The sequence below is a fragment of the Fomitopsis serialis genome (genome assembly GCF_022376445.1).
Source record: "Fomitopsis serialis strain Sig1Antser10 chromosome Unknown B0H18scaffold_34, whole genome shotgun sequence".
NCBI classification, from domain to species: Eukaryota; Fungi; Basidiomycota; class Agaricomycetes; order Polyporales; family Fomitopsidaceae; genus Fomitopsis; species Fomitopsis serialis.
Window position 1 is genome coordinate 119,063 of NW_025954994.1, and position 24,469 is coordinate 143,531.

General features: G+C 56.3%; 11 protein-coding genes across 11 annotated transcripts; 4 read left to right on the top strand and 7 right to left on the bottom strand.

Moving 5' to 3' along the window:
* Positions 1 to 89: 89 nt before the first annotated feature.
* On the bottom strand, positions 90 to 1,718 carry B0H18DRAFT_1008070 (uncharacterized protein). Its single transcript, XM_048028758.1, has 3 exons — positions 1,297 to 1,718; positions 610 to 1,240; positions 90 to 545 (listed from the first exon to the last, which is right to left on the bottom strand). The coding sequence occupies exons 1-3, from the start codon at positions 1,545 to 1,547 to the stop codon at positions 228 to 230; spliced, it is 1,200 nt and encodes a 399-aa protein (XP_047893242.1). The 5' UTR covers positions 1,548 to 1,718; the 3' UTR covers positions 90 to 227.
* A 444-nt stretch (positions 1,719 to 2,162) lies between these two features.
* Positions 2,163 to 3,682, bottom strand: B0H18DRAFT_1119259 (Six-hairpin glycosidase-like protein; the record flags this gene model as incomplete). The annotated part of the gene is made up of 4 exons (XM_048033922.1): positions 2,163 to 2,436; positions 2,495 to 3,246; positions 3,303 to 3,326; positions 3,425 to 3,682. The coding sequence occupies 4 exons, from the start codon at positions 3,680 to 3,682 to the stop codon at positions 2,163 to 2,165; spliced, it is 1,308 nt and encodes a 435-aa protein (XP_047893243.1).
* A 337-nt stretch (positions 3,683 to 4,019) lies between these two features.
* Positions 4,020 to 4,892, bottom strand: B0H18DRAFT_1008079 (APG12-domain-containing protein). Its single transcript, XM_048028759.1, has 5 exons — positions 4,761 to 4,892; positions 4,567 to 4,703; positions 4,447 to 4,509; positions 4,354 to 4,391; positions 4,020 to 4,299 (listed from the first exon to the last, which is right to left on the bottom strand). The coding sequence occupies exons 1-5, from the start codon at positions 4,876 to 4,878 to the stop codon at positions 4,278 to 4,280; spliced, it is 378 nt and encodes a 125-aa protein (XP_047893244.1). The 5' UTR covers positions 4,879 to 4,892; the 3' UTR covers positions 4,020 to 4,277.
* A 687-nt stretch (positions 4,893 to 5,579) lies between these two features.
* On the bottom strand, positions 5,580 to 6,908 carry B0H18DRAFT_366083 (uncharacterized protein). The gene is made up of 2 exons (XM_048037781.1): positions 5,871 to 6,908; positions 5,580 to 5,803 (listed from the first exon to the last, which is right to left on the bottom strand). Exon 1 carries the CDS (start codon positions 6,740 to 6,742, stop codon positions 6,059 to 6,061), a length of 684 nt encoding a protein of 227 aa, XP_047893245.1. The 5' UTR covers positions 6,743 to 6,908; the 3' UTR covers positions 5,580 to 5,803; positions 5,871 to 6,058.
* On the top strand, positions 6,466 to 8,783 carry B0H18DRAFT_365979 (uncharacterized protein). The gene is made up of 17 exons (XM_048037780.1): positions 6,466 to 6,806; positions 6,867 to 6,877; positions 6,938 to 6,978; positions 7,029 to 7,040; positions 7,091 to 7,144; positions 7,195 to 7,208; positions 7,270 to 7,298; positions 7,356 to 7,396; positions 7,450 to 7,513; positions 7,563 to 7,694; positions 7,755 to 7,792; positions 7,848 to 7,882; positions 7,964 to 8,067; positions 8,119 to 8,145; positions 8,203 to 8,224; positions 8,277 to 8,321; positions 8,374 to 8,783. Exons 1-17 carry the CDS (start codon positions 6,748 to 6,750, stop codon positions 8,669 to 8,671), a joined length of 1,026 nt encoding a protein of 341 aa, XP_047893246.1. The 5' UTR covers positions 6,466 to 6,747; the 3' UTR covers positions 8,672 to 8,783.
* Positions 8,784 to 8,934: 151 nt separating this feature from the next.
* Positions 8,935 to 10,329, top strand: B0H18DRAFT_1008107 (NAD-P-binding protein). The gene is given in 5 exon segments (XM_048028760.1): positions 8,935 to 9,005; positions 9,119 to 9,220; positions 9,285 to 9,484; positions 9,539 to 10,282; positions 10,294 to 10,329. 3 exon segments carry the CDS (start codon positions 9,125 to 9,127, stop codon positions 10,164 to 10,166), a joined length of 924 nt encoding a protein of 307 aa, XP_047893247.1. The 5' UTR covers positions 8,935 to 9,005; positions 9,119 to 9,124; the 3' UTR covers positions 10,167 to 10,282; positions 10,294 to 10,329.
* Positions 10,330 to 10,797: 468 nt separating this feature from the next.
* B0H18DRAFT_876870 (Six-hairpin glycosidase-like protein) lies at positions 10,798 to 13,108 on the top strand (the record flags this gene model as incomplete). The annotated part of the gene is made up of 4 exons (XM_048040518.1): positions 10,798 to 11,892; positions 11,942 to 11,965; positions 12,025 to 12,776; positions 12,835 to 13,108. 4 exons carry the CDS (start codon positions 10,798 to 10,800, stop codon positions 13,106 to 13,108), a joined length of 2,145 nt encoding a protein of 714 aa, XP_047893248.1.
* Positions 13,109 to 14,176: 1,068 nt separating this feature from the next.
* B0H18DRAFT_1008117 (uncharacterized protein) lies at positions 14,177 to 15,718 on the bottom strand. Its single transcript, XM_048028761.1, has 4 exons — positions 15,162 to 15,718; positions 14,737 to 15,099; positions 14,484 to 14,675; positions 14,177 to 14,434 (listed from the first exon to the last, which is right to left on the bottom strand). The coding sequence occupies exons 1-4, from the start codon at positions 15,706 to 15,708 to the stop codon at positions 14,193 to 14,195; spliced, it is 1,344 nt and encodes a 447-aa protein (XP_047893249.1). The 5' UTR covers positions 15,709 to 15,718; the 3' UTR covers positions 14,177 to 14,192.
* An 837-nt stretch (positions 15,719 to 16,555) lies between these two features.
* B0H18DRAFT_1008125 (uncharacterized protein) lies at positions 16,556 to 18,536 on the bottom strand. The gene is given in 6 exon segments (XM_048028762.1): positions 16,556 to 16,755; positions 16,807 to 17,087; positions 17,110 to 17,113; positions 17,132 to 17,319; positions 17,379 to 17,741; positions 17,802 to 18,536. 5 exon segments carry the CDS (start codon positions 18,343 to 18,345, stop codon positions 16,846 to 16,848), a joined length of 1,341 nt encoding a protein of 446 aa, XP_047893250.1. The 5' UTR covers positions 18,346 to 18,536; the 3' UTR covers positions 16,556 to 16,755; positions 16,807 to 16,845.
* Positions 18,537 to 19,117: 581 nt separating this feature from the next.
* B0H18DRAFT_1008129 (uncharacterized protein) lies at positions 19,118 to 21,185 on the bottom strand. Its single transcript, XM_048028763.1, has 5 exons — positions 20,477 to 21,185; positions 20,060 to 20,419; positions 19,671 to 19,993; positions 19,385 to 19,617; positions 19,118 to 19,303 (listed from the first exon to the last, which is right to left on the bottom strand). Exons 1-4 carry the CDS (start codon positions 21,018 to 21,020, stop codon positions 19,435 to 19,437), a joined length of 1,410 nt encoding a protein of 469 aa, XP_047893251.1. The 5' UTR covers positions 21,021 to 21,185; the 3' UTR covers positions 19,118 to 19,303; positions 19,385 to 19,434.
* Positions 21,186 to 22,239: 1,054 nt separating this feature from the next.
* B0H18DRAFT_1008147 (uncharacterized protein) lies at positions 22,240 to 24,415 on the top strand. Its single transcript, XM_048028764.1, has 8 exons — positions 22,240 to 22,369; positions 22,440 to 22,694; positions 22,721 to 22,785; positions 23,042 to 23,072; positions 23,132 to 23,139; positions 23,163 to 23,349; positions 23,498 to 23,789; positions 23,852 to 24,415. Exons 2-8 carry the CDS (start codon positions 22,505 to 22,507, stop codon positions 24,126 to 24,128), a joined length of 1,050 nt encoding a protein of 349 aa, XP_047893252.1. The 5' UTR covers positions 22,240 to 22,369; positions 22,440 to 22,504; the 3' UTR covers positions 24,129 to 24,415.
* Positions 24,416 to 24,469: the final 54 nt, after the last annotated feature.

Genomic DNA, 24,469 nt, shown 5'->3' on the forward strand with positions numbered 1-24,469 from the left:
AGTGACAGCGACGATGAGAACACATCTTCTCGACTGAGCAAGGACCTAGAAGACTCAAACGGGACACAACTTCAAGTTGCGAACTGGACTGCATCTGATCGGCCGTCAACGGAAGGGTTCCAAATTTCCACGCGCGTAACATCGGGACTTCCGGACGTACCGTTACCGTACACAGGCAAGCAGATCTACGACACGCACGGCTTAGCGTCATACCATCATCGTCCCGCTCACTGCAGCCTCTCGGAAACTGCATCCCTGAAGGACCTCATGGACTCAGGGTCCATCGTGTTCGACGTGCACTGAATGGCACCGCCAGGAGCACCAGGCGCAGGGATGTCGATGATACGACCAGGGCCGTGAGGGGCCTCCCTTGCTTGCGTGCTAATCTCCTCGATCGACTCTTCCTCTTCATCCTCTGGCACGTCGCCGTCTTCTGGGTCGCCGAGCTCGAAGAACGTGAGGGCCTTTGGCTTGTCTTCGTCTGAAAATTTTGGAGTCTTCCCTTCGGAGTTGGGCTTGCAGATGGGTTTGTGCCTTGGCCAGTCCTGTCGCAGACACAGCATCAAGTTTCTCAACATCGCATTGTCACTATGAGCTCCCCAGACGCACCTTCTTCTGACAGGCGGCGCTACAGTAGGACGGCTTGAGGTCCATCGGGCATCGTCCACCGCACGCGCGCAGTGCGGCCTTCTTCTCACCACGAATGCCGCACCCCTCCAAAGCACACACGTACTCATTCGGGCTTTTATCCGCCTTAAGCTGACGCTTACGCTCCTCTGCGAATATCTCCTCACGGCGCCGGGCGGTGGCGCGCCACAGAGGACGGAAGCGCTTCCCGTGCTTGACGGTTTGCTCGACGTCCGCGCCAAGCACCTCGCCAATCTCACGGATCTTCGCGCCGACGAGGAGCGTGGCAGGGGAGACGAGCCCGAGCTTGACACTCTCGTTCGCGTGGTGCGCTGCGAGCGCGAAGTACGCAAGGGGCGACGCGCCGACGCCCAGACGCATGGTCTCCGGGCGGACGAAACGTCGCTCGTCGCGTTGGATGTCCGTACGCTCTGCCGGAGAGGCGAGGAACTTGTGAAGATGCGCGTAGGCGGCAAGCGAGTGGGCCTGTACGATGTGCGTTGGGGACGCATTATTCCCGACATAGCGGTCGCACTGAGGATCGAAGAGCGCGTCGAGGACGTAGAGCGCGCCTTCATAGTTCTTCTTGAACACTCCATATCCGCTGAGATACCTGCCAGGAAAGTAGTCAAGCCGAACGAACAGGATCTCACGAAGTAAACTGAATACCTGATTGCTAACTCGAGGACCGCGTCCGGATCGTTGTTGTTAGCGTGTTCGAAGAGGACATCATCTGGCCACTTGGTCAGATGCGCAGAAACCTCCTTCAACTCTTTCTGAAAGTCGTGCTCGACGCGATAGCTGGAGAGACAGGAGATCTTCGCGGAGAGATACTGATCCATTTTGTCGTAGAAGACCATGTCTTTGTCGAGCGAGTACATGTTGACGGTGCCTCCGAGCGGTACTGTGTCCGAGTCCATGTCGCCCTCAATCAGCGGTGATCAGTGGGGAGGTTGACTGAGATCTTGAAATGGGATAAAATGAGAGAGTAGACCGTGTTGACGGAAAAACAAGCGCGAATCGATTCCGGTGGAGGTGTACTGACGAGTGCAAGACGAGAGGAAGCAAATTGAAAGTGGAAGCCTCAAGCTAAATCATGCCTGCATAAACGCTCGTCAATTTCGACGCTTTATTTGACTGTCGGCAATCTGAACCTGGGTCTTGCCACTTGCTTTATCGAGGGGACCTGCAATGGCGCCAACCTGCAGCTTCAGCCTTTTTCTGGCCTTTTTCGCCAACTTGTTCGCCGCATAGCTTGCGCAGAGTCGATACCTTTCCTTGACAATATACACTCCTCCTTGCGAATACGCCAAAGTGACTTGCAGGCGGGTCGGAACTTGACTGCATCTATGTTGAGCGTCCGGATATAAGGCCTGCGAAGTGGTCGGCCTCGCAGGATGCTGCCGGTGCGTAATGACTATAGACTTCTGTAGACATAGGAATCGGGAACGAGTCCACACATATTGCTAGATCACTGGACGGCGACGAAGCAATGTATGCTGCGCCGGTGATATTGAACTGCTCGCCCATCCCGTTCACATCGCCTTTCCGATATCCTCAACCCTCACCTCCCACCCTTCGCTCGGAAATCCTGGGGCTGAGCTAGTGCTATTATCCCATCCAGCCGCCATCATTGCTATCGCATACAGCAATCCGCCCGACCCTGGGAAGTATGGTGTTGGCACTTGCGCACCTCCGCCAGGCATTCCGACATCGTCGAACTCGAAGTAGGGGTTGAGCAGCCATTCGATGGCCTTTTCTTGGTTTCCCATACGCGCCGCAGACATGGCCAGCATGGGGAAGTCCCATCTGCGCGTCGACAAGGGTGAGTACACAGGCGAGGCAGGAAGCGAGATACGCCACTTACCCCCATAGATTGCTTACATTCCAGGTCGACCATACTCTTTCAGCAGTGTCTATTGCCATGTCTACGCTGACGTTGGCAGTCGCCGGCAACCAGCCGTACAGGCCCACTAGCGCAGGATGGCTGTTCGTGTATGCGGGGTCCGTCCAGAAACCGGATTCTATGCCCTCGTACACCGCATATAGTCCATTCTCGACGGGCAATGGGGCCAGGTTGTCCGCGACTTCTGCCCACACAGCAGGAGGCTTCACGCCAAGTCGCTCCATCCACGTCTGCGCCAATTCCAATCCTAGCCGCCAGTACGAAAGCTCGAACGCGGGGTTGCGCGTCGCATTTGGGCTCGTGTCCTCGCTGACGACATACATCGGCGGCCCGAGGTCATAGACACCCGTACTCTCGTTGAACCGCGCATAGGCGGCCATCCAGTCGGCCGTCTCGTACACGACATCGCGCCACCTCTCGAGGGTCTCCTGCGACCCACTCGCGCGGTACTCGTATTCCGCGAACACGAGTGGGTGTGGTTGCTCCCAGATGAGCAGCTCGTTGATCTCTCCCGGCGCCGACCTTCCCGAGGGGTCGGTCATCTTCGACCAGCGCGCGCCGTACTGGTAGCCTTCCTGCGCCTGTGCCCGCTCGATGGACGTCTGGAGGAAGCGACTGTAGACGTCAACGGAGCGGTTCAGGAGGTCCCAGTTGTTCCACAACGCCCAGTGGCAGCTGTGCCAGAAGAGCATCTCCATGTGGAACTTGCCGTACTGCCGTTGTGGGTGAGTGTTGCGCGCATATAGTGACCCTCACGTGTGTGACTCACCCAGCCAGTATCGACTAGCCCCGACTATGGAAAGTCAGCGTTCGTTGCGGCGGTCCCCGATAAATCCGCGGGCTCCTCCCCGGGCTCGCGGTCAACGGCGAGCTCCTCATCCTCGCGCTCACGGACGAGACGACCCTCCCGCTCAGTGCGTAGCTCCCGTGTTTGTTCCGTGGGTCGAAGCTGACGCGGAGTGCAGTGTCGCTGATCCAGAAGCGCACGTCGATCCGCGGGTGGCCGTCGGGCGTCGCGTCGGACAGCGAGGACTGCATGAAGTTCGCGAAGGCGAATGGCGTCCGGACGATGGTGACGAAGTTCCCGCTCGATAAGGCGCAGGAGGCGTACGACCATCGGGGCTCGGCGCGCTTCCGCGCGATCGTCATGCCGTGAGGGAGTGGGGAGAGCGGGAGTCTGGGGGTTTCATGGATTGTTTAGGTTGTCGGGGCCGCATGAGAATAAACTTGAAGTGGTATGCGGCATTGCATAGTAGATGTATTGGTATGATGTGTTGGATGTCGATGAGCGCTTCAGCGCTTCAGCGAGGTGAGCGGATTTGTACGTTGGGAGCGGGTTTGAGAATCCTTACTCATACATACTACGTGCGTGTTGACGATATCGAGTGAGCTCATCGTCTGCCGGCGCGTTAGGTCCGTACATCACGGCTACCAACGTTTCGTATATGTCTGTTGTCGTGATACTGCTGCAGCATATATGATAAGTAGGAGGGACCTGCTGTTTCTGATTTCGTGTGCATAAGCTGATCTGGGACAATAGAATGACCGAAAGCGGGCGAGATGACTGCGTCATGAGTGATAGGTATTCTCGCAGAACGGGAGTGCACTCGACCAAATGATATATAGCTCAACTCGTCTCCCATGAATGTCGGCCCCTCCCTTAGGTTCGCATGCCAACGAGGCAGTAGCATGAATGCTTCACGAAGCCTTCCTACGAAGGGTATATACATTAAAGACACAAGCATCAGCCCCATGCTGCAGTTGTACTGGTGAAGATGTGTTAGGACAAAGTGTTCGTCAGAGAGGTCGTCAGCACGAACCTATAGTTCACTATTAGATGACCATCTGTCGCGAATGACTGTGGCGCCCTTTGTCAAGCCATGCCGATGGTTGTTGCGACATAGAATACATACCTTAAACAAGTTCGTCACGGTGTCATCCGGCGCGGGAGAGAACGCAAGGTTGATGTACGTGAACTGGGCGTGCCAGTGGTCAGATATGCCGCGGACGACGTGGACTAGCAACGCGCTCACCAGCGGGTCCCCAGCCTTCCACCCCAACTCCTTCCTCAAGAACTGGATCACCGCCTGGAATCTATTCGACGCGGTGATCTTGTAGAAATTCTGCTTCATGATCGGCGCATTCCCGACCGCCTTGAACCGCACGACGACTGTTTAGCGACGACTTCAGTGCGCCGGTCGTCGCCGATAAGTTGCGGTATACGCACCTTTGTTGGGGTCCTTCTTCCTGTATGCCTCAAGCGCATCCTGGGCTTCCTGCATGCTGCCTGCGGTGTCGAGCGACGTCCATGCCGAGGGCAAAACGCGAGCCTGACCGTCTGCCATGCGGTGTGTTCGCGCTCGCCATTTTCGGACTGGCGCGCTTGCCCGGCCCGCTTAGCACGGAAAGGGCCGACGACGATGAACTTTCAACTCGCCCGCCTCCTCCCGCCTCAGTGTTACTTCTCTATCCTCTCTCTCCTCGTCCTCGTTTACGCGGAATCCATGTAACATCTCTTTCAAGTTTGTTTCGTGACTTGGCGGCTATGGGAGGCAAACAACCTGCAACGGAACTCCGTGGTAGTAGGTCTCGTCGTACCCGCCTAGCAAAAGTCGCGAAAATGCATGGTGGATAGGTCGGGAGACAGTGCGTGTTGATATCTTACTTTCTTCACATTCGTTCTTTGTCTTGGTTCTCCAAATCGTTCTCGCTATCAAGTCATGGTCACTCCAATACCTGAGGCAGAGTCGTCCAATCCTCCACGCTTCTGTTGGGTGGTCAGCACGACCAGCTCTTCAGGCCGCATACACACTCGACACTCGTGTCATGTAACTGGCGCCATCAATCTACGAGTAGCCCGCTAGTTATGACAACCATGCACCGGGGGCTCGACTATATGCGCTTTTCGACTGTTGCTGTGTGCTCATCGCTTCACGCAGCTAATACTTATGTCCTACCGAGATGAACGATCTCGTGTTATGGATGTGGCGACCACAGCAAGACCATATTCTGAGGCCCTGAAGGTTTATGCTGAACTCGGTTGCTCAACGACTACCCTGTCGAAGCTACCAGCCGTTGATGTGATGATCCTTACTGACTACATACTCCATACTTTCAGGCCATGATGTTCGCCTTCGCCAGGACATGTGCAAAGCACTAATCATCTATCCTATCCGAATCCGGCCGCTCGCATGCCCCCCGGGCTTCGGGACGCATGCGAGTGTGGTTTTGTCCCCACAGCGGTCCACACTGTTCGTTTCTTTATCTCGACTCATCAGTATGCCCTGGACTGTCAGGAGCTGTCTTTCGGCCTGCAAACCGTTCTATAAATACTTACCTTCACGTCGCTGCACTTCTTTCTCATGCGGCCTTGAGGCTCACCGGCTCCCCTGCTTATTGTAGATGTGCCTTCATCTCCGGGGAAAGAGCGGCTCGCCCCCAATTCAATTGTGACGCTGCCACCTCCCATCCGACCGCTCGCTGTCAGAAGGCTTGGTTGCGACATCTCTCAAATACTCGAGCCACTTATGACACCGGCGCCCCCTGGCCCAGACTCAGTCTTAAGCTATCCTTTTGTCTAGCTGCGTCCGTAGGCCGTCCGAGATTCTCGGCGTCGGACCGTCCACAAAGTAACATCCCTAAACGGCGGCACCACAGGGCATGAACATCGATCTCTGATCCCCTCCATATGGCGTTCGGTCCCAGGTCTTTTTTGGCTCCGTCGCTCCAACATTGCCTCCGGGCTATTCTGCTGATCCGCCCGCACGCCTTCCCAAAAGAGGCAAATACTCGTGTACGTGGTAGGCGGTCAGTCGAGGGCTGTGTACCTACCTCGAGGTCAGATCGGTACCGCCTCTTTTGCCCACTGTACGCTCGGTCTGCCCACGGTGTACGCGCGGGGACACTGCCCGCCTCTATCCAGGTACTCAATCCTCGGGCAACGGCGAAGCCGCACTGCATGGTGGTTCCGCACAAAGCTTCCGGAAGCACGGGGACTGAGCCCCCAAAGGATCGCGGAGTTGCGCGCACCATGCGTACCTCTCCTAGCCCGGATTCTTCGAGCGCTCCCCGGCGCCCCATCTTCATCTCGGAAGCGAGTGTCAGATAAGCGGAAAGTGGGCGTGGAACAATAAGTATGGCGATGGTGCCGTGCGCGCGGCCCACCGAAGGTCCTCCTGTCCCGCCACCCTGGCCTGGGTAGAACGACATCGACGATGTCCTCTGCGCTCTCCGCGTCCCTGGAGACGCTCGCTACCCATGGAGCAGCTGTCAAGTGAGTACAGAGTACTGTCTTGGAGGATAAATTTGCTGAGCGAGGTGTTGCATTTGACAGCGCCATGACCCGTATGTACAGTGAAATTCTTCCATTAGAACTGCAATGTTGATCCACATGTTACATTAAAGTCGCCGGCTTCTCCATCCTCATCTACGATCACATTTTGACGGTGCGTCAAGGTCTTTCGTTCAAGATCTGTCTGTAACTGACTTCTTGAAGTTCGGAGACGAGGTAGATCATGCTCGTCAAGCTCAGTGCGTGATGGAATTGACGAAAATCAGGTCAACCACATTTGGAATGACCGGTTGGGGCTCGTCTCGATCATCTTCCTGCTGGTGCGTACCATGTGCTCTGCTCTGGCGCGTCTCATACCAATGTCCCGCAGAATCGATACATTATGTGTGTATGCCGGACATCGTGAAGACTTGTGTAGTGACTGAGGTGCTTGATGATCCCGCAGACCCTTGGTCCTTGCCGTTGACGTCTATGGTGCGTGGCTCAGCCTTGTCGTGTCCTACTTTCCCTGACGTCTCATCCGCCTATAAGAAACCATGGGCCTCACGAGCAACCACCGCTCAGCCGTCATGGTCAGACCCTTCTTACCTGCACGTATCTGCCATTCCCTGATAGCAGGCCGCAGCTGTGCAAGGTGTGGACAACTGTCCAAAGCTACGTCACCATAGCGTCCTTCATGTCCATCCACGGTATGTTGCCCACATCCTACTCCGACCATCACTCACGGATGTACTCTAGCCATCGTCGCATGGCGTCTGTATGCCTTGCATGGGGGACAAGCGTGGATACGTAGGGTGCTGTGGATCGCGGCGGTCGTCTACGTGTCCAGCTCAACCGCGATCATCACTGTCGCTCTCGTTCCCATCATCGGTGCGTCTACGAGTCGTCTCCGAGTCCCGCTCGAGCCGATGGCTCAACCGACATCTGCAGCGGACCTGCAGCCGTTCCACCACGAATGCGTCAGTTCTGTACGTGTGGTCGCCCTGCGGGTCCCGCTCTCCGCTGACGGTCGAGTACTCCCAGATACCCTCTTACCTATGGGTCGCTTGGCTACCAAGGTACGCGCATGTGGCACGCATCTTGTGGCCGGCGCTAGGCTTCGACGAGAATGGAGCATACTGACGCCGCGATTGCTAAAGCGTCTTCTTCGAAACACTCCTTTTCGGCCTTACGGTTGTAGCCATGCTTCGCCAGGAGAAACGTCGGTCCTTTAGCACACTGTCTCTCCTTCTGTATCGCGATGGTGAGCCCTCCTCCCGCTGGATGTCACACCGTCTCACAACTGCTGTACCAGGAATGTTGTACTTTGTCGCTGTCACAGGTGGGTACCATTATGACTCAGTGTTGCGGTTCCCGAGTGCTGACTATTGCCTTTCAGTGTGCTCTCTATTCTCGCTCCTGTACGTATATTGCGTCGTCAGGCTGGTGGTTGTAGCCTCACTGCATTGACAGCGTATGGGCACTAGCGCCGCCATCTCTGATAGGATTAGCTCGATAGTACGCGCCCGCGTTCGCTGCATGAGCCATGCGATACTTATGTCGCCCACAGCTTCGCTCTCGCCATGGTCAACATCGCAGGGTCGAGACTAGTCCTCAACCTCAAAGGCTTCAAGGCCTCCCGCTACAGCGTCGACTTCACGACCACCTCCTTCTCGATCGTCACCTCCGAAGCCGCGCTGACGCCGCCGCCCGTGAAGTCCGCACGGCGACAGCGAAAGACTCGAGAAGAGCAGGTCGCCGACGTGCGCGAGGACGACCTGGATCTGGACCTGGAGATGTATTCGGTAGAGCGGGATTGCCAGCAGTTGGGGACGAAGTTGCTCCACCAGTCATTCAATCATTTGTAGTATCAGGGACCCACCATCACTGTATCTCTAGCAGCTTATGGGTTATAGGTAACGAAGAGCCGTTGCCCCATCGGTTCTGCCTGTGGGTTCGCTGACGCAATGACCTTGACCGTCAGACCCGAGAGCAAGGCCACGACGCCACGTTGGGCGTAGAAGACCAGAAGCTTGTGGGATCCTTGGCCCGGGGGCTCGTGATTCGACATTTGAGGCGACTTTGACTCGTCGAGTGAAAGCTGTTGCCATTTTGAGAAGGCCTCGTATACCCTGGGTGTTCCTTCGATTCCTCGACTCGTCGGGATGCGCTCGGGTGCGCCATACGCGCGCGGAGAGTCATGTGGGTTGGCGATAAGTGGCTAAGTGGCTCTAAGCTATGACGTGTATGGCCATCCTGGATTGTGCCCGGCAGTATATATACGTCGAGGTTGCAAACTGCGACGCATCTCGTAACAGACAATGTCGGCTCAGACAGAGAAGGTTTGGCTCATCACGGGGGCGAACTCGGGCATCGGATGTGCCCTTGCTCACTATGCGCTTTCTCAGGGGGACAAGGTGCGTGTAGTCTACATGCGGATTCACAGGGATATAGCCACTGATGTCAGACCATGATGGCCAGGTCATTGCGACGGTCAGGTCGCTGTCCAAGTTCCCGGAGAGCCTTAAGAAAGCAGGAGGACAGCCACTTATTCTCGATCTGAGTGCCTCTGACGCGGACATACGCAAAGCCGGCGACGAGGCACTCAAGATCTACGGGCAGGTCGATGTTCTCGTCAATAACGCTGGATGGGGAGTCGTGGCCCCTGTAGAAGAACTGAAGTGAGCGTACCCCCTCGGCAACTCAATGAACGAGACTGACAGAACGAGCAACAGTATGGACGAAGTACGCGCGAGCTTCCAGACCCTGGTCTTCGGCCCCGTCGCGCTCACCCAAGCGCTTCTGCCCCACTTCCGCGAGCGCAGAACCGGTCAGATCCTGAACGTCAGTTCGAACGGGGGTTTCGCGGGGTATGGAGGCTGGGGAGCGTACAGCGCAGCCAAGGCAGCGCTCGACCTCTTCTCGGACTGCCTCAGCCACGAGGTCGCGCCGTTCAACATCCGCGTGCTGATCCTCATGCCGGGCTACTTCTCGACGAACTTCTTCCAGTACGCAGCGAGCGTCGACAAGCACAAGGACTCCACCGTCTACACGGAGCCTTCGCAGGGCTTCCGCACGCTCGAGGAGATCCCCAAATCGCATGTCGCCGCAGGCCAGATTGGCGACGTGGAGAAGCTGGCGGCGCGCGTGTACGAGGTCGTGCACGGCACCGGGATGGCAAAGGGCCTCGTCGAGGGCCACGGCGGTAAGCGGGACTGGCTGCGCGTCCCGCTGGGATCCGATGTCGGCGAACGTATGCTTTGGAAGATCCAGACGCTCAAGGAGAATGCGGAGGTCTTCGAGCCGATTTGGAGGTCGACAGACGTAGAGCCGGAGAGGCTCAAGTACTTCCCTCGTGGCTGATCCTCTCTTCAGTATACTTGCATGAATAGGGCACCAGTCTCGGATGTATGTAAAACTAGTTAGGATACGGGTCTCTCGGAAGAGGACGGAGCAGTGACTGTGCGACAGTGTATGACATTGTACGGCGCCGCGACACCTGTGTGTTAGAGAACCCTGAGCCTCATCCCGGCCGTGCTCTTAGAAAGGGTACAGGCCTGATTTGATGTCGAGGAAAATGCAACTTTTGTGGAAACGTCCTGGTAAATCCATGGATTGTCCATGCAGGCGATGGGTATCGTGCGTAACACAGCGCGCGTATGCAGTCAGCACACGGCGGGCAGGGGCTCAGTGAGTCGCACAGAGTATGTGCGCTAGGTGCAGAGGCCTAATACCTCTCAGACATAAGTATTCGCCTCATACTATGGACGGGACCTCACAGGTATCGGGGATATGCCGGCAATCAGATGAGTCGTGCCGCCGGGAGCAAGTGAAGGTAGTAGAACGTCGTGATCGAGGATCCCGTCATATGACCGACGCGTCCGGTCCGCCATGAAGCTCATGCATCACCTGTCGAGAATGTGAGCATCGACCCTCACAATGAGACCAGAGTTATATCGGAACACATGGTCCCCGCGCGTCCACACCGCCCATCATGCCCAAGCTGCGTCTTCAACACCACGTCCTGCTTCTAGCCGCCCTCGCATGGATCTTGACCGCGTCCGCGACGTCTATCCCGCGCTATGCGGTCGTTTCGCGCTACAACCCCGTCCGGAACGCGTCCAACACGAGCACGCCCATGCAGGTCGGGAACGGGTTCTTCGCGTTCGGCGCGGACGTCACCGGGCTCCAAACATTCCAGCCGTGGGCGACCATGTCCGACTGGGGCTGGAAGAATGACAGCCTTCCCGTGGGTGTGACGGAGGAAGACATCCTCGCGTACCGCGGCGTCGCCTGGGACAGGGTGCAGTACGAGTTCGGCGGGCCCGCCGCGCCCCAGCAGTGGCTGATCGCGAACCCGAACCGCGCGAACCTGGGCCGCGTCGGGCTGCTGTTCAAGGATGCAGAGGGAGAGGCGATGAACGTCACTGAGGCGGACCTGAGCGACGTACACCAACAGCTGGACCTGTGGACCGGGACCATCACGAGCAGCTTCTCGGTGGAAGGGCAGACAGTGACCGTGGAGACGTTCGCGGCGCAGAGTAGCAGTGCGGTCGGGATCGCGGTATATTCGGACTTGCTCGCGGAGGGCCGCCTCGGGCTCTTCCTCGACTTCCCGTGGAACGACGGCTCGCAGAAGTTCCAGGCGCCCTTCGTCGGATACTGGAACGAGACTGCCAGCCATACGACGACGCTGTACACTGGGAGTGGGCTTGGAACGAACGTCCAGGCGGAAGTTAACCACACGGAGGTCGCAGCAACCGTCTTCACGTCCATTGGTGGAGGGAGCGCATTCTCGATGTCGCGGGACTCGCTTTTCGCGCATCGCTACAGTGTCGTCCCTTCTTCGAGCTCCTCGCTGTTCTCCGTAGTTGTTTCGTACTCGCTCCTTCCGCCTGCTGTCATGCCGACTGTAGCTGAGATTGCTGAAGAGTCGATTGCGACCTGGAGCGAGTATTGGTCTTCTCATGGATTCGTTGACCTGTATACTGGCTCCACGGATCCAAGAGCCGATGAGTTGCAGAGACGGATCATACTCTCGCGGTACCTGATGCGAGTCAACGAAGCAGGGCACACCCCACCTCAAGAAGTACGTCCTTTTCTCGGAGACCGCCCCAACGAACACTGACTTGCCGTAGTCGGGGCTAGTCAACACTGGCTGGGTGAGTCATCTACGCGAAGGTCACTATATGCGCGCCTAGTAACTCACCCGCAACGGCAGTATGGCAAGTTCCACATGGAGATGTTTTTCTGGCACAGCTGTCACTGGGCGCTGTGGAACAACTGGGATCTCCTGAACCGCTCCGTCGACGTCTACAACCGCTTCCTCCAGACGTCCATCGAACGCGCACAGGTGCAGGAAGGCTACAACTACGGCGCGCGCTGGTCCAAGATGACCGACCCCTCGGGAAGGTCGGCGCCGGGCGAGATCAACGAGCTGCTCATCTGGGAGCAACCACACCCACTCGTGTTCGCGGAATACGAGTACCGCGCAACCGGATCGCGGGAGACCCTCGAGCGGTGGCGCGATGTCGTGTACGAGACGGCCGACTGGATGGCCACCTATGCGCAGTTCAACGAGAGTACGGGTGTCTACGACCTCGGGCCGCCGATGCATGTCGTCAGCGAGGACACGAGCCCAAATGCGACGCGCAACCCCGCGTTCGAGCTTTCGTACTGGCGGCTAGGATTGGAATTGGCGCAGACGTGGATGGAGCGACTTGGCGTGGAGCCTCCTGCTGTGTGGGCAGAAGTCGCGGACAACCTGGCCCCATTGCCCGTCGAGGATGGACTATATGCGGTGTACGAGGGCATAGAATTCGGTTTCTGGACGGACCCCGAATACACGAACAGCCATCCTGCGCTAGTGGGCCTGTACGGCTGGTTGCCAGCGACTGCCAACGTTAGCGTGGACATGGCAATAGACACCGCTGAAAGAGTATGGACGACCTGGAATGTAAGCAATCTATGGGGGTAAGTGGTGCATCTCGTTTCCTGCCTCGCCTGTGTACTCACCCATGACGATGCACAGATGGGACTTCCCCATGCTGGCCATGTCTGCGGCGCGCATGGGGAACCAAGAAAAGGCCATCCAATGGCTGCTCGATCCCTACTTCGAGTTCGACGATGTCGGGATGCCTGGCGGAGGTGCGCAAGTGCCAACACCGTACTTCCCGGGGTCGGGCGGATTGCTATATGCGATAGCAATGATGGCGGCTGGATGGGACAACAGCACTACCCCAGCCCCAGGATTTCCGAGCGAAGGGTGGGTGGTGAGGGTTGAAGATATCGGACAGGCGATGTGAGCGGGTTGGTCGTCGAGACGATGAGTATGACTGGCGCAATATACAGTGCCTCATCGCTGTTCACTGGTCCGAATCATTGTCTGGCGATCTGTTTGTATGTTTCGTTCAAGGGTGATATGACTACCATGCATACGGTCATTACGCACCAGCATCACTGTCCTCCAACCATTTTGCTGGTATGTTCAATGTCAAGTCCTGAACTGCAGTCGAGTACCGAGCTCCAGGTAAGGCTGGAGTCACATGCACTAGCATGCATGGTGGAAGAAAGGCATGAATGTCGGCAGTCAAGATTACTGGACGTTCAAGTTAGTCGCGATCCGTACGCGCTTGTGCCTCCCGTTCCGCGAGGGTCGCAAGCACGTTCGCATCATTTTGTTCAGAACGCAGGGATTTCTCCACGCGCTCGAGAGGCAGCAGACCCTCAAGCAGACCTCTTTGACGAAGGAGAGGGCGGGAGGAGCAGTCACGGTGATCTAAGCACAGTATCCTGGCTTTGGCTTGAGCGCTCTTGAGTGTGGCATGCAGCCGACGCGACACTGGCAGGCGCCGATGCTGCTCGCTCACGGGCGAGAGGTCTGAGAGGATCTTTCTCCTCCTCGTACGTACCTCCTCGTCCTCGTATCATGCAAGCGTACACACGCTCCTTGCACAAGCGACATCCTCGAGTTCAGTCTGTACGGCGACTGTACGTGGCCGTCCTCACTCTCCGCTGAAGACCTGGCCGACGTTCTCGCTAACGCTCCCTGCTTCACGAGCGGCAAGCTAGTCTACCTCTTCTCTCAAGTGCGCCGTTCACCCTGCCCCGGAACTGTCAGCTTTTTGTCGCGACCTCGTGGAATGACCGTCTTGTCCTTGAGAGCAAGGCCGTTTCTGTGGCGACTCTCGTGTGCGTGGGTATGTAGTCGGACGGAAATGAAAACAGAAGCATAGCAGTCGGTCGGTACCGTACAAGATGCCTGTCGCGGGACCAGTATCTACGAGAACGTCAACGAGACAATGCTTCAGGATAGGTCAGTGCCGTTTCGCAGGCCGGCAACTACACAGACTCACAGTCGCAGTGTTTCCAGGTGGACTGTCCTCACATCTAGCTCCTCCGCCAGGTGCCGGGGCCATCAGCGCTGCCGCTCGCGCTATCGCGACGACTGAAGAACGTGTTGTAAGCCGCGTTCCTCTCCATGCGGCGCTTCCGGTAGATGTCGTCAGGCGGTGCGGTCGGACGGCTCCATTTGCACGGGCCGCCTTCGTTGGGCTGCGCGACCGGTCTACGTCCTACAGGTTGCCAAGGTCCGCCTGCGATGTTTTCGCCTACGCTCGTCTGCGCATTCACTGAACAGCTTGTGAGTGTCATCGATTACTGAGACATGTTCGTACTCACGTCTTTCACGAGCCTGCTGCTCTAGTAGTACCTTTTCGTAATTGGAATGAATGGCGTTATATTGGCGCTCCCAGACGTTGGCGAACATGTCCACTATATGCTGGTATGTTTCTTCTGGGATAGTCTCGTCTTGCGTGCCGCAGAGACGCGGGATGTTCGCCGTCCCACCGGATGGATCGTCGACAGGCCCGGCTGCCACGAAACACGTCAACATACCAGAGCCGGTGCACTAGACTAGCGGACAATATCATACTGATGTTCCCCAAATACTCTATGCACTCGCCGAGGCGATGTATATACCTGACCTTCTCTTCATCGGTCGCACTGAATCCTTTGCAGACGATGTAGGCGAACGGGCGTCGGCCCTGATATGAGGGGTTTTCTGCTTTGATCGATGCGAATGCCTGACCCAGGAGGCGAACGATGTCGACGATCCATCTCAAAGGGAGCGACCTCAAACCGATCACCAGGGAGCCGCCCTGCGCGATGTGCTGGAGGGAAACCAGTAGCTGGGCATATACCAGGCGGGTTGTGTCCGCCCAGGGAATGATGTCGTCCGCCAACATGATCGCAGCATTCGCGAGGACAAGCTCAAAACCGCCGTCTGGAATCTCTCCTGGTCCTAGCAGTCAGCACACATTGCCATATGACAGTGCTTCAAGTTGATATTGCACGTACCTATTGTTGCTCGTCCCGTGGCAATCTCGCACACATCTCCATACTGGACACGGAACCGTTTCAGAAACTTGGTGCCAAGTTGTATCCGGATGCCTTTGGCCTCCGGGGACAAGGTGACACCGACGCCTCGAGCGTTCCTGTTGTTCTGCAACACCCAGGTGGCGGAGCCCCCAGGTGCGCACCCTAAGTCGAGAAAATATTGGACCTGGTTGTTGCCAAATGGATTACCGCTCATGTAGTTTATCTCTTGGAAGGCGCGCTTGAATCCTTCAAAGTGGCGCTGCGTGATGTCCTCCGACTGAATGGCCACGCGGTTGTGCTGCTCTTCCGCCCTCTGGTGCCGCGTCACGTCAGCGCTTTGACGGCAGAGATACTTCATGACGGTGAGCCGGCGCAGTTCATACGACCTCTCGTAGAAGGGCAATTCGAAGCTCGTAAACCTCGAGTAGATGATCACCTCGGGCAGGCTGTGGGCCAGGATGTCCTCAACGGCTGCGTCAATCTCGTCGATGGTCGTGAAGCTGTCGGGGGCAGTGGTAGGATCCATGGTGAGAATTACGTTGTATCCTACATCCGTCGGTATTTATGCTCTTTCGCCTCGAGGCTGCGTGGAGGGAGATATTGCCTCCCAGCAACCCGGGCTCAATTTCTATAGCACGAGGCTACACAAAGCGAGAAGAAGCCGGGAATCATGAATGGATATTATGCACCATTAAGTGTGACGGGACAGCGAAGAACAGCGTGGAGTGGAATGACGTTCAGTCCTCCCAGGGGGGTCTCGCAGGGCTCTGCCTCTATGCAGAGCATGACTCAATCCGCAGGCGGAGTACCCCTTGAAGAAACCACAGGATCTCATAGTCGGTGTTCTATCACACGCAGCACCTGTGATAGAAGGTAGTCAGATGGTAGGTCCTCCAGGAAAGGTAGGGCCTGGTTGAGTGGTCAAAGGGTTTACCATACATCTATGCTAGACTGAGTCCGGACTGCTTACTACTCGGAGATGAAAGCCTGGTCAGGTCGATACGAAAGACCTACTTGCACGAGGCTTCAAAGAGCGCTCGGCGACGGCGTAGAGATCAATGGTAATTCCCTCCAAATTACTCACGGCTGCGATAGTCCCGACACGACGGCACTATGATACAGTACTGCAACCAGACAAAATCCTGTCGGCGAGACGGGTTTCAATCCATCATCTTTGCGCAATCGGAGTAAGGAAACAACATATGCACCTCGCACGACATTCACGGGAGATGAGTTGAGCTGTCTATATCCATTTGGTCGTATGCACCCCCGTTTTTCGAGGATACCCATTACTCATGAAGCAGTTATCTCACCCGCTTTCTGTCATTCCATTGCACCAAATCAGTTTATGCGTTGGCAGAAACAGCAGGTTTCTCCTATCATACACGCTCCGGCCGTATCACGACAACAGACATACAGAACATTCGCAGCCCAGGCAACAGCGATAGCATGTAAAACGTCAATTTTGAAAACAGAAGGACAGCAGACATAGCAGTCAGTCACGCCTGCACCGGTAGTACAAGATGCAGGCTGCCGCGAGACTAGGATCTACAAGAACATCAACGAGACAATGCTTCTGGATAGGTCAGTGTCATTTCGCAGGCCGGCAACTACACAGACTCACAGTCGCAGAATTTCCAGCTGCCATGGACTGTCCTCACATCTAGCTCCTCCGCCAGGTGCCGGGGCCATCAGCGCTGCCGCTCGCGCTATCACGACGACTGAAGAACGTGTTGTAAGCCGCGTTCTTCTCCATGCGGCGCTTCCGATAGATGTCGTCAGGCGGTGCGGTCGGACGGCTCCATTTAAATGAGCCGCCTTCGTTGGCCTGCGCGACCGGTCTACGTCCTACAGGTTGCCAAGGACCACCTCCGATGTCCTCGCCTACGCTCGTTTGCGCATTGACTAAACAGCTTGTGAGTGTGTTACCTTACGGAGACAGGTTTGTACTCACACGCCTGCTGCTCGAGTAGCACTTTTTCGTAATTGGAATGGATGGCGTTATATTGGCGCTCCCAGACGCTGGCGAACATGTCCACTATGTGCTGGTATGTTTCTTCCGGGATGGCCTCGTCTTGCGCGCCGCAGAGATGCGGGATCTTCGCCGTCCCACCGGATGGGTCGTCAACACGTCCGGCTGCCATGAACAACGTCAACATACTACACCCGGTGCACTATACTAGCAGACGATCATACTGGCGTTCTTCAAGTACTCCACGCATTCGCCGAGGCGATGGATGTACCTATTCTTCTCTTCGTCGGTCGCACTGAAACCTCTGCAGACGACGTAGGCAAACGAGCGTCGACCCTGAAATGACGGGTTCTCTGTCCTGGTCGACGTGAATGCCTGACCTAGGAGGCGAACGATGTCGACGACCCATTTCAAAGGACGCGACCTAAAACTGATCACCAGGGAGCCGCCCTGCGCGATGTGCTGGAAGGAAACTAGTAGCTGGGCATATACCAGGCGGATTGTGTCCGCCCAGGGGATGATGTCGTCCGCCAACATGATCGCAGCATTCGCAAGGACAAGCTCAAAACCGCCGTCTGGGACCTCCCCTGGTCCTAACAGTCAGCACGCATTGCCATGACAGTGCCTCAAAATGATATTGCACGTACCTATGGTTGCCTGTCCCGTCGCAATCTCGCACACATCTCCATACTGGACGTCGAACCGCTTCAGAAACTTGGTGCCAAGTTGTATCCGGATGCCTTTGGCCTCCGGGGACAAGGTGACACCGACGCCTCGAGCGTTCCTGTTGTTCTGCAACACCCAGATGGCAAAGCCCCCCGGGGCACACCCCAGGTCGAGGAAATGTTGGGTCCGATCGTCGCCAAATGGACTACCGCTCATGTAGTTTATTTCATGGAAGGCGTGCTTGAATCCTACGAAGTGTCGCTGCGGGACATCCTCCGACTGAATGGCCGCGCGGTTGTGCTGGTCTTGCACCCTCTGGTGCCGGGTCACGTCAGGGCTTTGACGGCAGAAGTATTTCATAGCGGTGAGGCGGCGCAGTTCATACGATTTTTCGTAGAAGGGCAACTCGAAGCTCGTAAGCCTCGAGACGATCGCCTCGGGCAGGCCGTGGGCCAGGATGTCCTCAACGGCAGCGTCGACCTCTTCAATGGTCGTGAAGCTGTCGGTGGCAGTGGTAAGGTCCATGGTGAGAATTTGCGTTCCATCCTATGTCCGTCGGTATTTATGCTCGTTCGCCTCGAGGGGCCTGCGTGGAGATACTGCCTTCTAGCATCCCGGGCTCAATGATCATAACACGAGGCTACCCAAAGCGAGAAGAAGCCGTGAATGAATGGATACGCTGATGCACTAGTAAGTGTGACGGGACAGCGAAGGATAGCGGGGAGTGAAGTGGCAGGCACTCACGTTCAGTTAGCCTAGGAACGTCTCAAGAACGTCTCGCGAGGATCCGCCTCTATACAGAGCATGACTCAGTCCGCAGGCGGAATACTCCTCCAAGAAACCACAGGATCCCAAATTTCGGCATTCTATCACACGCAGTACCTGCAATAGAAGGTAGTCGGATCACCATCCCCCTGAAATGGTAGAGGTTGCTTGAGGGATTGAAGCGTTTACCGCACATCTAGATTGTGTCGATGAAAGCCTGGTCAACATCGATACGAGAAACCTAACTTACACGAGGCTTGAGAGAGCGCTCGGCGACGGCGTAGGGATCCTTGATGATTCCCTCCCAGTTGTTCTCCGCTGCGATGGTTCCGGCGCGACGGTAGTCAGTATGATACATACAGTACGGCAACCAGACAAAGTCTCGTCGATGAGACGGGTTTCCATCCGTAATGTTTGTGCTATTGGAATAAGGAAACGTGTGCACCTTGCAACGTATCGTCGAACACGAGGGGGCCGTGCTGCTATAGTACTTACCAGCGCCTGTTAGTACTAGTACTGGCACCGATACACGTGCATGGCAGAATCTAGGACATCCTTCGTTGAGCGGCAGACTTCCAGTATGCGAGATACAAGAGCCGTGTATTCGTACGTAGCAAGAAGGTAGCTGCTCAACAGTGTACTCTCCGTACACCGCACAACAGCAGATGCAAAGCAAGAAGATATAGTACACTTTGTCGTGTGGCGTCGGACCTTACGACTAAGATGCAACTAAGTCAAGAAGAAACAATACAGGTCAGCGTGTTGCTGGTTAGTGGCCGCAGTGATTGCGCGGACTTACAGCTAGCAGTTCCAGTACTTCCAGTAGGTTAACAGGCAAGGCTTTCGACTTTAGTACTTCCTCCAGGAGCCTGGGCGATCGGCGGCGCGACCCACGCCGCCAACGCGCTTGAAGAGAGCGTTGTAACCGGCATTCTTCTCGTCACGGCGTCTGATATAGCTGTCAGCCGACTCCACGCTGGGGCGGCTCCGCCATGCGAATGAGCCGCCGCCGTTGGGCTGCGCGGTAGGTGTCTGCGATGACTTCTAAGTCTAGTACAAGACTGTAATCAGTTGGTGGCACTTACGAACACACGGGCAGCACCTAACTGCTGTCCAGCAGTGCGGTAACTTCCATTGTTCTCGTCTGAGCCTGCGCTCATCACTGTATGCGATGAGTTATCAGCGGCTTGCATCATGGCCCGAGTGCGTTTGTGCCTGCCTCTATCTGCATTACGTCTCACAAACACTTTTTGACAATTGTGGCGGATGGCAGCATACTTGCTCTGCCAAACGCCGGTGAATAGGTTCAACACATACTGGTATGTCGCTTCCGGAATCTCTTCGTCTCGCGTGCCGCACAGACGAGGGATATTCGCCGCGCCACCGTTCGGTGCGTCGACGGGCCCGGCTACCACCAAACATACGTTAGCATGTCGATCCAATCTCACGCTTGTGTCAAAGACGAGGGACCCACTGGTAGTCTCGAAGTACCTGACACACAGACGGAGGCGGCGGATGTACTCATTTCTCTCATCCGTGCCCGCGCGGAATCCCCTGCACACGACATTGACGAAGGGTCTTCTTCCCTGATACATTGTGTTCACAGCATGCACCGACGTGAATGCCTCATCAAGGGCCCGAACGATATCGACGACCCAGTTTAATGGGCGCGACCTGAGACTGATGACGAGAGATCCGTCCTGCGCAATGTGCTGGAAGGCGATCAGAAGTTGGGCATATGTCAGGGCGATGGACTGAGTCCAGCGGACGTCGTCTCTGAACATGATCGCGGCATGCGCAACGACGAGGTCAAAGCCTGTAGCCGGGGTATCTTCTATGGGGTGGTGTTAGTAAGGGTTATTCGGCATGCCCCGCTCGATGACCGACGTACCAATGGCTTCCCCTCCTGACGCAATCTTGCACAGATCTTCGTAGCGGACTTGGAGCTGCTCGAGAAATGGGGAGTCAAGTTGTAGCCGGAGGCCTCCAGCGTCCGGGGACAAAGTGATTCCTATTCCTCTAGCATTCCTGTTGTTCTGCAGGATCCACGTCGAGGATCCGCCTGGAGCGCAGCCCAAGTCAAGGAAGCTCTGAACTCGGTCCTCGCCGAACGCATTGTCACTCCCAGTGTTGATCTCCCCGAACGCGCGCCTGAAACCTTCGAAGTGCAGTGCCGAGGAATCCTCCATATGCAACCTCGCTCGGTTGCGCTCGTATTGCTCCTTCTTCGCACGCGTCACGTCGGAGTTCTGGCGGGAGACGTACTTCATGGCCAGGAGTCGACAGAACTCATCCGACCGGTTGAGGAATGGCTGCTCGAAGCTTGTAAGGTCCGAAACGATATCCACAGTTATGCCGCGCTGCAGGACATCTTCAACTGCAGCGTCAACTTCGGCAATGGTGTTGAAGTTGTCGGGGGTGGGAGTACGGTCCATGGTGGGTTTGGCGACGTGACCTGTGTCTCCCCTGCCGGTATATATGTATGCCCCTTCACTTCGAGGCTGTGAGTTCACCCCTTCCGAAGAGGGGCGATCATGGTAACATGAGGTCTTCCTGGCATGATCCGCCGAAGCTCCTCGATATCTTGCTCTAGATAAGAGCAGTCCGATGGACATCACAGCCTCGCGAATACTTGGCTTACTATCCATCCAGGGATACCAGCTGCCGCTAGTGAAGAGCATAACACTGCCCGCAGGGAGTGATTCCCTCGTAAACTCCACCAAACCAGAGCCTTACCGTACCACTAGTACTTCTGCAGCACCTGCGATAGAAGGTGAATAGCGCGCACGTCCTCCGGGGGCAATATGCTTTGGCCCGGAAGTAGAGCTCACCATATACACACAGCGTCTGGACTAGTTGTAATTGAACGTAAAGGACGGTCACGCCGCCATGGAAGGCTAACACGAGGCTTGTGGGGCGACCGGTCCCAGATCATTGAGTGCTCGGTGAGATGAAGCACCTCGACATAGGTGCGATCGACGCTGATTCTGCAGGTGAATATTGAACGATCACCGAGAGCTGTGTATTTCTATCGTGTTAGCGGTGAGGCAAGAAATCAGTAAAGCGAAGGTACAACGTCATAGACACGAAGACTGTGCGATTAGGTTTGAAGAGTTGTGATATGAGATCCGTCACTTACAGTTCTTTCTCCAGTCCAGCTCGCATGTGAGCGCATGATATATGATATCTTCCGCGACATGCGCGTACCTGCAGGTGATAGGACACACGCTCCGGGAAAGGGTTGACTTCGAGAGGCGCCTCATCGACTTCGATTGTGAAGTCGTTGCAGCCAAAGCCTGTGTGTGTAGAATACACAGATGTGAATGGCAACTTCGCAAATTAGGACATGGCGGAGGATGCTCGAGGCGCCAGTCTCGAACGAGAGCGCTGCAGTACGGCCTCCGAGGATGCATCTGACGCAGGAAAGGTGTGCACGCAGCCAATGAGCGTGCGCACATTACGAAGTAGGGCTACACGCCACGCTTCCCGCTTAGGGAGTGATGGATCGATGTCGAGAGGTGTTACGAGGAAGAGACGGGAGGTGAGAACAATCTCTAAGTGCGGGAGGAAGAATGAGCGCGCCGCCAATAGCGTGTCGTGAAGACGGTCAGGTGACGCTTCATACAGCGCACCGCTGTCGGCGAGCTTTCTCACCTCCTCCTCCGCATCGTCTTCGCAAAGGCATTTCACCACACCGCTTGGACACAGACATGTCATTTCTTGCACGGCCGCACCCTCAGCCAGTAACGTGGGCAGCGTGGGTTACGGCGAAGACGGCTGCCCGCCAATGATAAAGCTGTAGCAGCCTGAGATACAGCGTGACTAGCACACCGCGGTATCAGCCGCTAGACTTACCTTTGCTCGAATTAGAGCCTGCAGCTCTCCCAGGGAGGGTTTCGACGACTTGCGACGACCCATCATGCTCGGCCCAGCGTTTGCTCTGGCTGTTCCTCTCCTAGGTTCTCTAGCGTCGGCTGCATCGACAGGCGTGGCAGCAGAGTCGCTGAACGCCCTGACGAGGCACTGTCAGTTCACTCTAGGCAATCGGCGCTTCGATTTGTGTCCGGTGTTCGAAGGAAATGACGGAGGCTGGACCGTTGGGTTGAGCGGTCGACACCGCCCACAGTGACGAAAGCCGAGTACAGGATCTCCTTCGCAGGTCCACTGAAGACGACGAAGTGGACGCCCCATGATGAACAGGTACGTCAGCTGCCGTGCTTGGTCTTGGTCCCGAAACAGCCAGCGTCCCGTGGTTCCGCTCGGACTTCTGAGCAGCCTCCGGATGGTGGTTGGAAGCAAGAAGGGATCCGACGACAAAATCGTCGTGATCACCAGATCGGTGATGCGATTCCCGACGGCGCGATCACGTCCTCGGAGGCGATGGCCTGTCATACCATTTTGCGACCGTAGCGCTCCTCCTCGCGTTCTTGAAGCTCGTCACTGATCCCTTTCACAGTGTCCTGACGGGACATGGGTCTGCAAAATCAGTAGGCATACCGTTGAAGAAGCTCTTAGCTTCGAGATTGAAGCAGCCTGTGGTCTCTAGTTTCAAACGTCCGGCCAAAACGCGAAGGGAGAGTCCTCGAGTCTTGCAAGTGATCCCAGTTGCCGGTGACATCTCTGGCTCTCTTCCTAAGAAGGACGATGGAGGCGATGGCTTTGCTGGCGAAGAATATCAGCCAGGCTTGAATGTCACTGCGAAGCTTGTGCCTGCGGATGAGAACACGCGACACGGTAAGCTGCTTTCGTATCTACGTGCTTCGCGTCATTGATTCGAACATGATCATGAATCCCAGACATTCTGCACATCCATCTTCACGGCGGGTACTACGTCTACAAACAACAGAAGGCAGACTTTCAGTTCATCTGTGACCACCAGGCAGAAGAGGTGAGCTTGCACCGCATCACACAGATCGTCCAATCGCTCACAACGTCGCCTGGCAGCCTACGAAACCTAGCATCTACTGGAACTGGAACGGTACCCATACGTTCGAGTGGCGAACCAAGCACGCATGCGGCCAAGCGATGACCGCACCTGACGACGACTCCCCTCCACCGACCCCGCCAAAGCACAACCCCGGTTCTGACGAGCCGCCCAAGGATTCGGAGGACGACGATGTCCCCGGCGACAAGAAGATACTCGACCCCGACTTCCTTTACGGGCAGACTCGGCGGTCAATCATGACCATCTTCGCCTCATCCGCGTGCGTACCTGTCTTCCTTCTCACAAGCAGCCGTCGTTGCTCACCGGTTTGGACCCGGATAGCCTCGTTGTCATCGTTGTCACGTACCTGGTGCAGCGCCCACCTGCGAGGCTGCGCAGGTTCGCCCTGTCGTACATGAAGACCCACCCGTGGCTGATGCACTCGCGCGTCGGCGAGCGGATGCTGATGCGATGGGCGCGCGAGGACCTCATCTTCGATGCCGGGGAGGAGGACGTCATGATCAACGGCCCGACCAACGTGCGCAGCGCGGTGGGTCTGGACGAAGGTATCCCTCTCAAGCCGTCGCCGCGTCGACCGAACAACTACGGCAGTGCGTAGAGCGCGCAACGAGGCTTGACATTCTTGACCACTTATGTTCACGACCCCTGCATGGCTGTTACGCCGGTGTTCCTCTCTTGTAGACTGTTATTCCACTAGCCGCTGTAGATTAGTATGCTGTACGACCTGATTGTAGTGCTAGTTGCCGTTTGTGGCCTGTCGGAGGATGATGCCCTGTACATTCCGGTGGAGATCTGCCATAACGACAGCAAACGTCGACGTCCAGAGGCGCGATGTGCGTTGTGAGTGGCGTCCATCTCCACCAAGCATATGCCAAGTCTAGCGTCACTGACACCATACAACGACCATAGAAGACCGTCCTCCCTCCGTCTGCCTTGGGG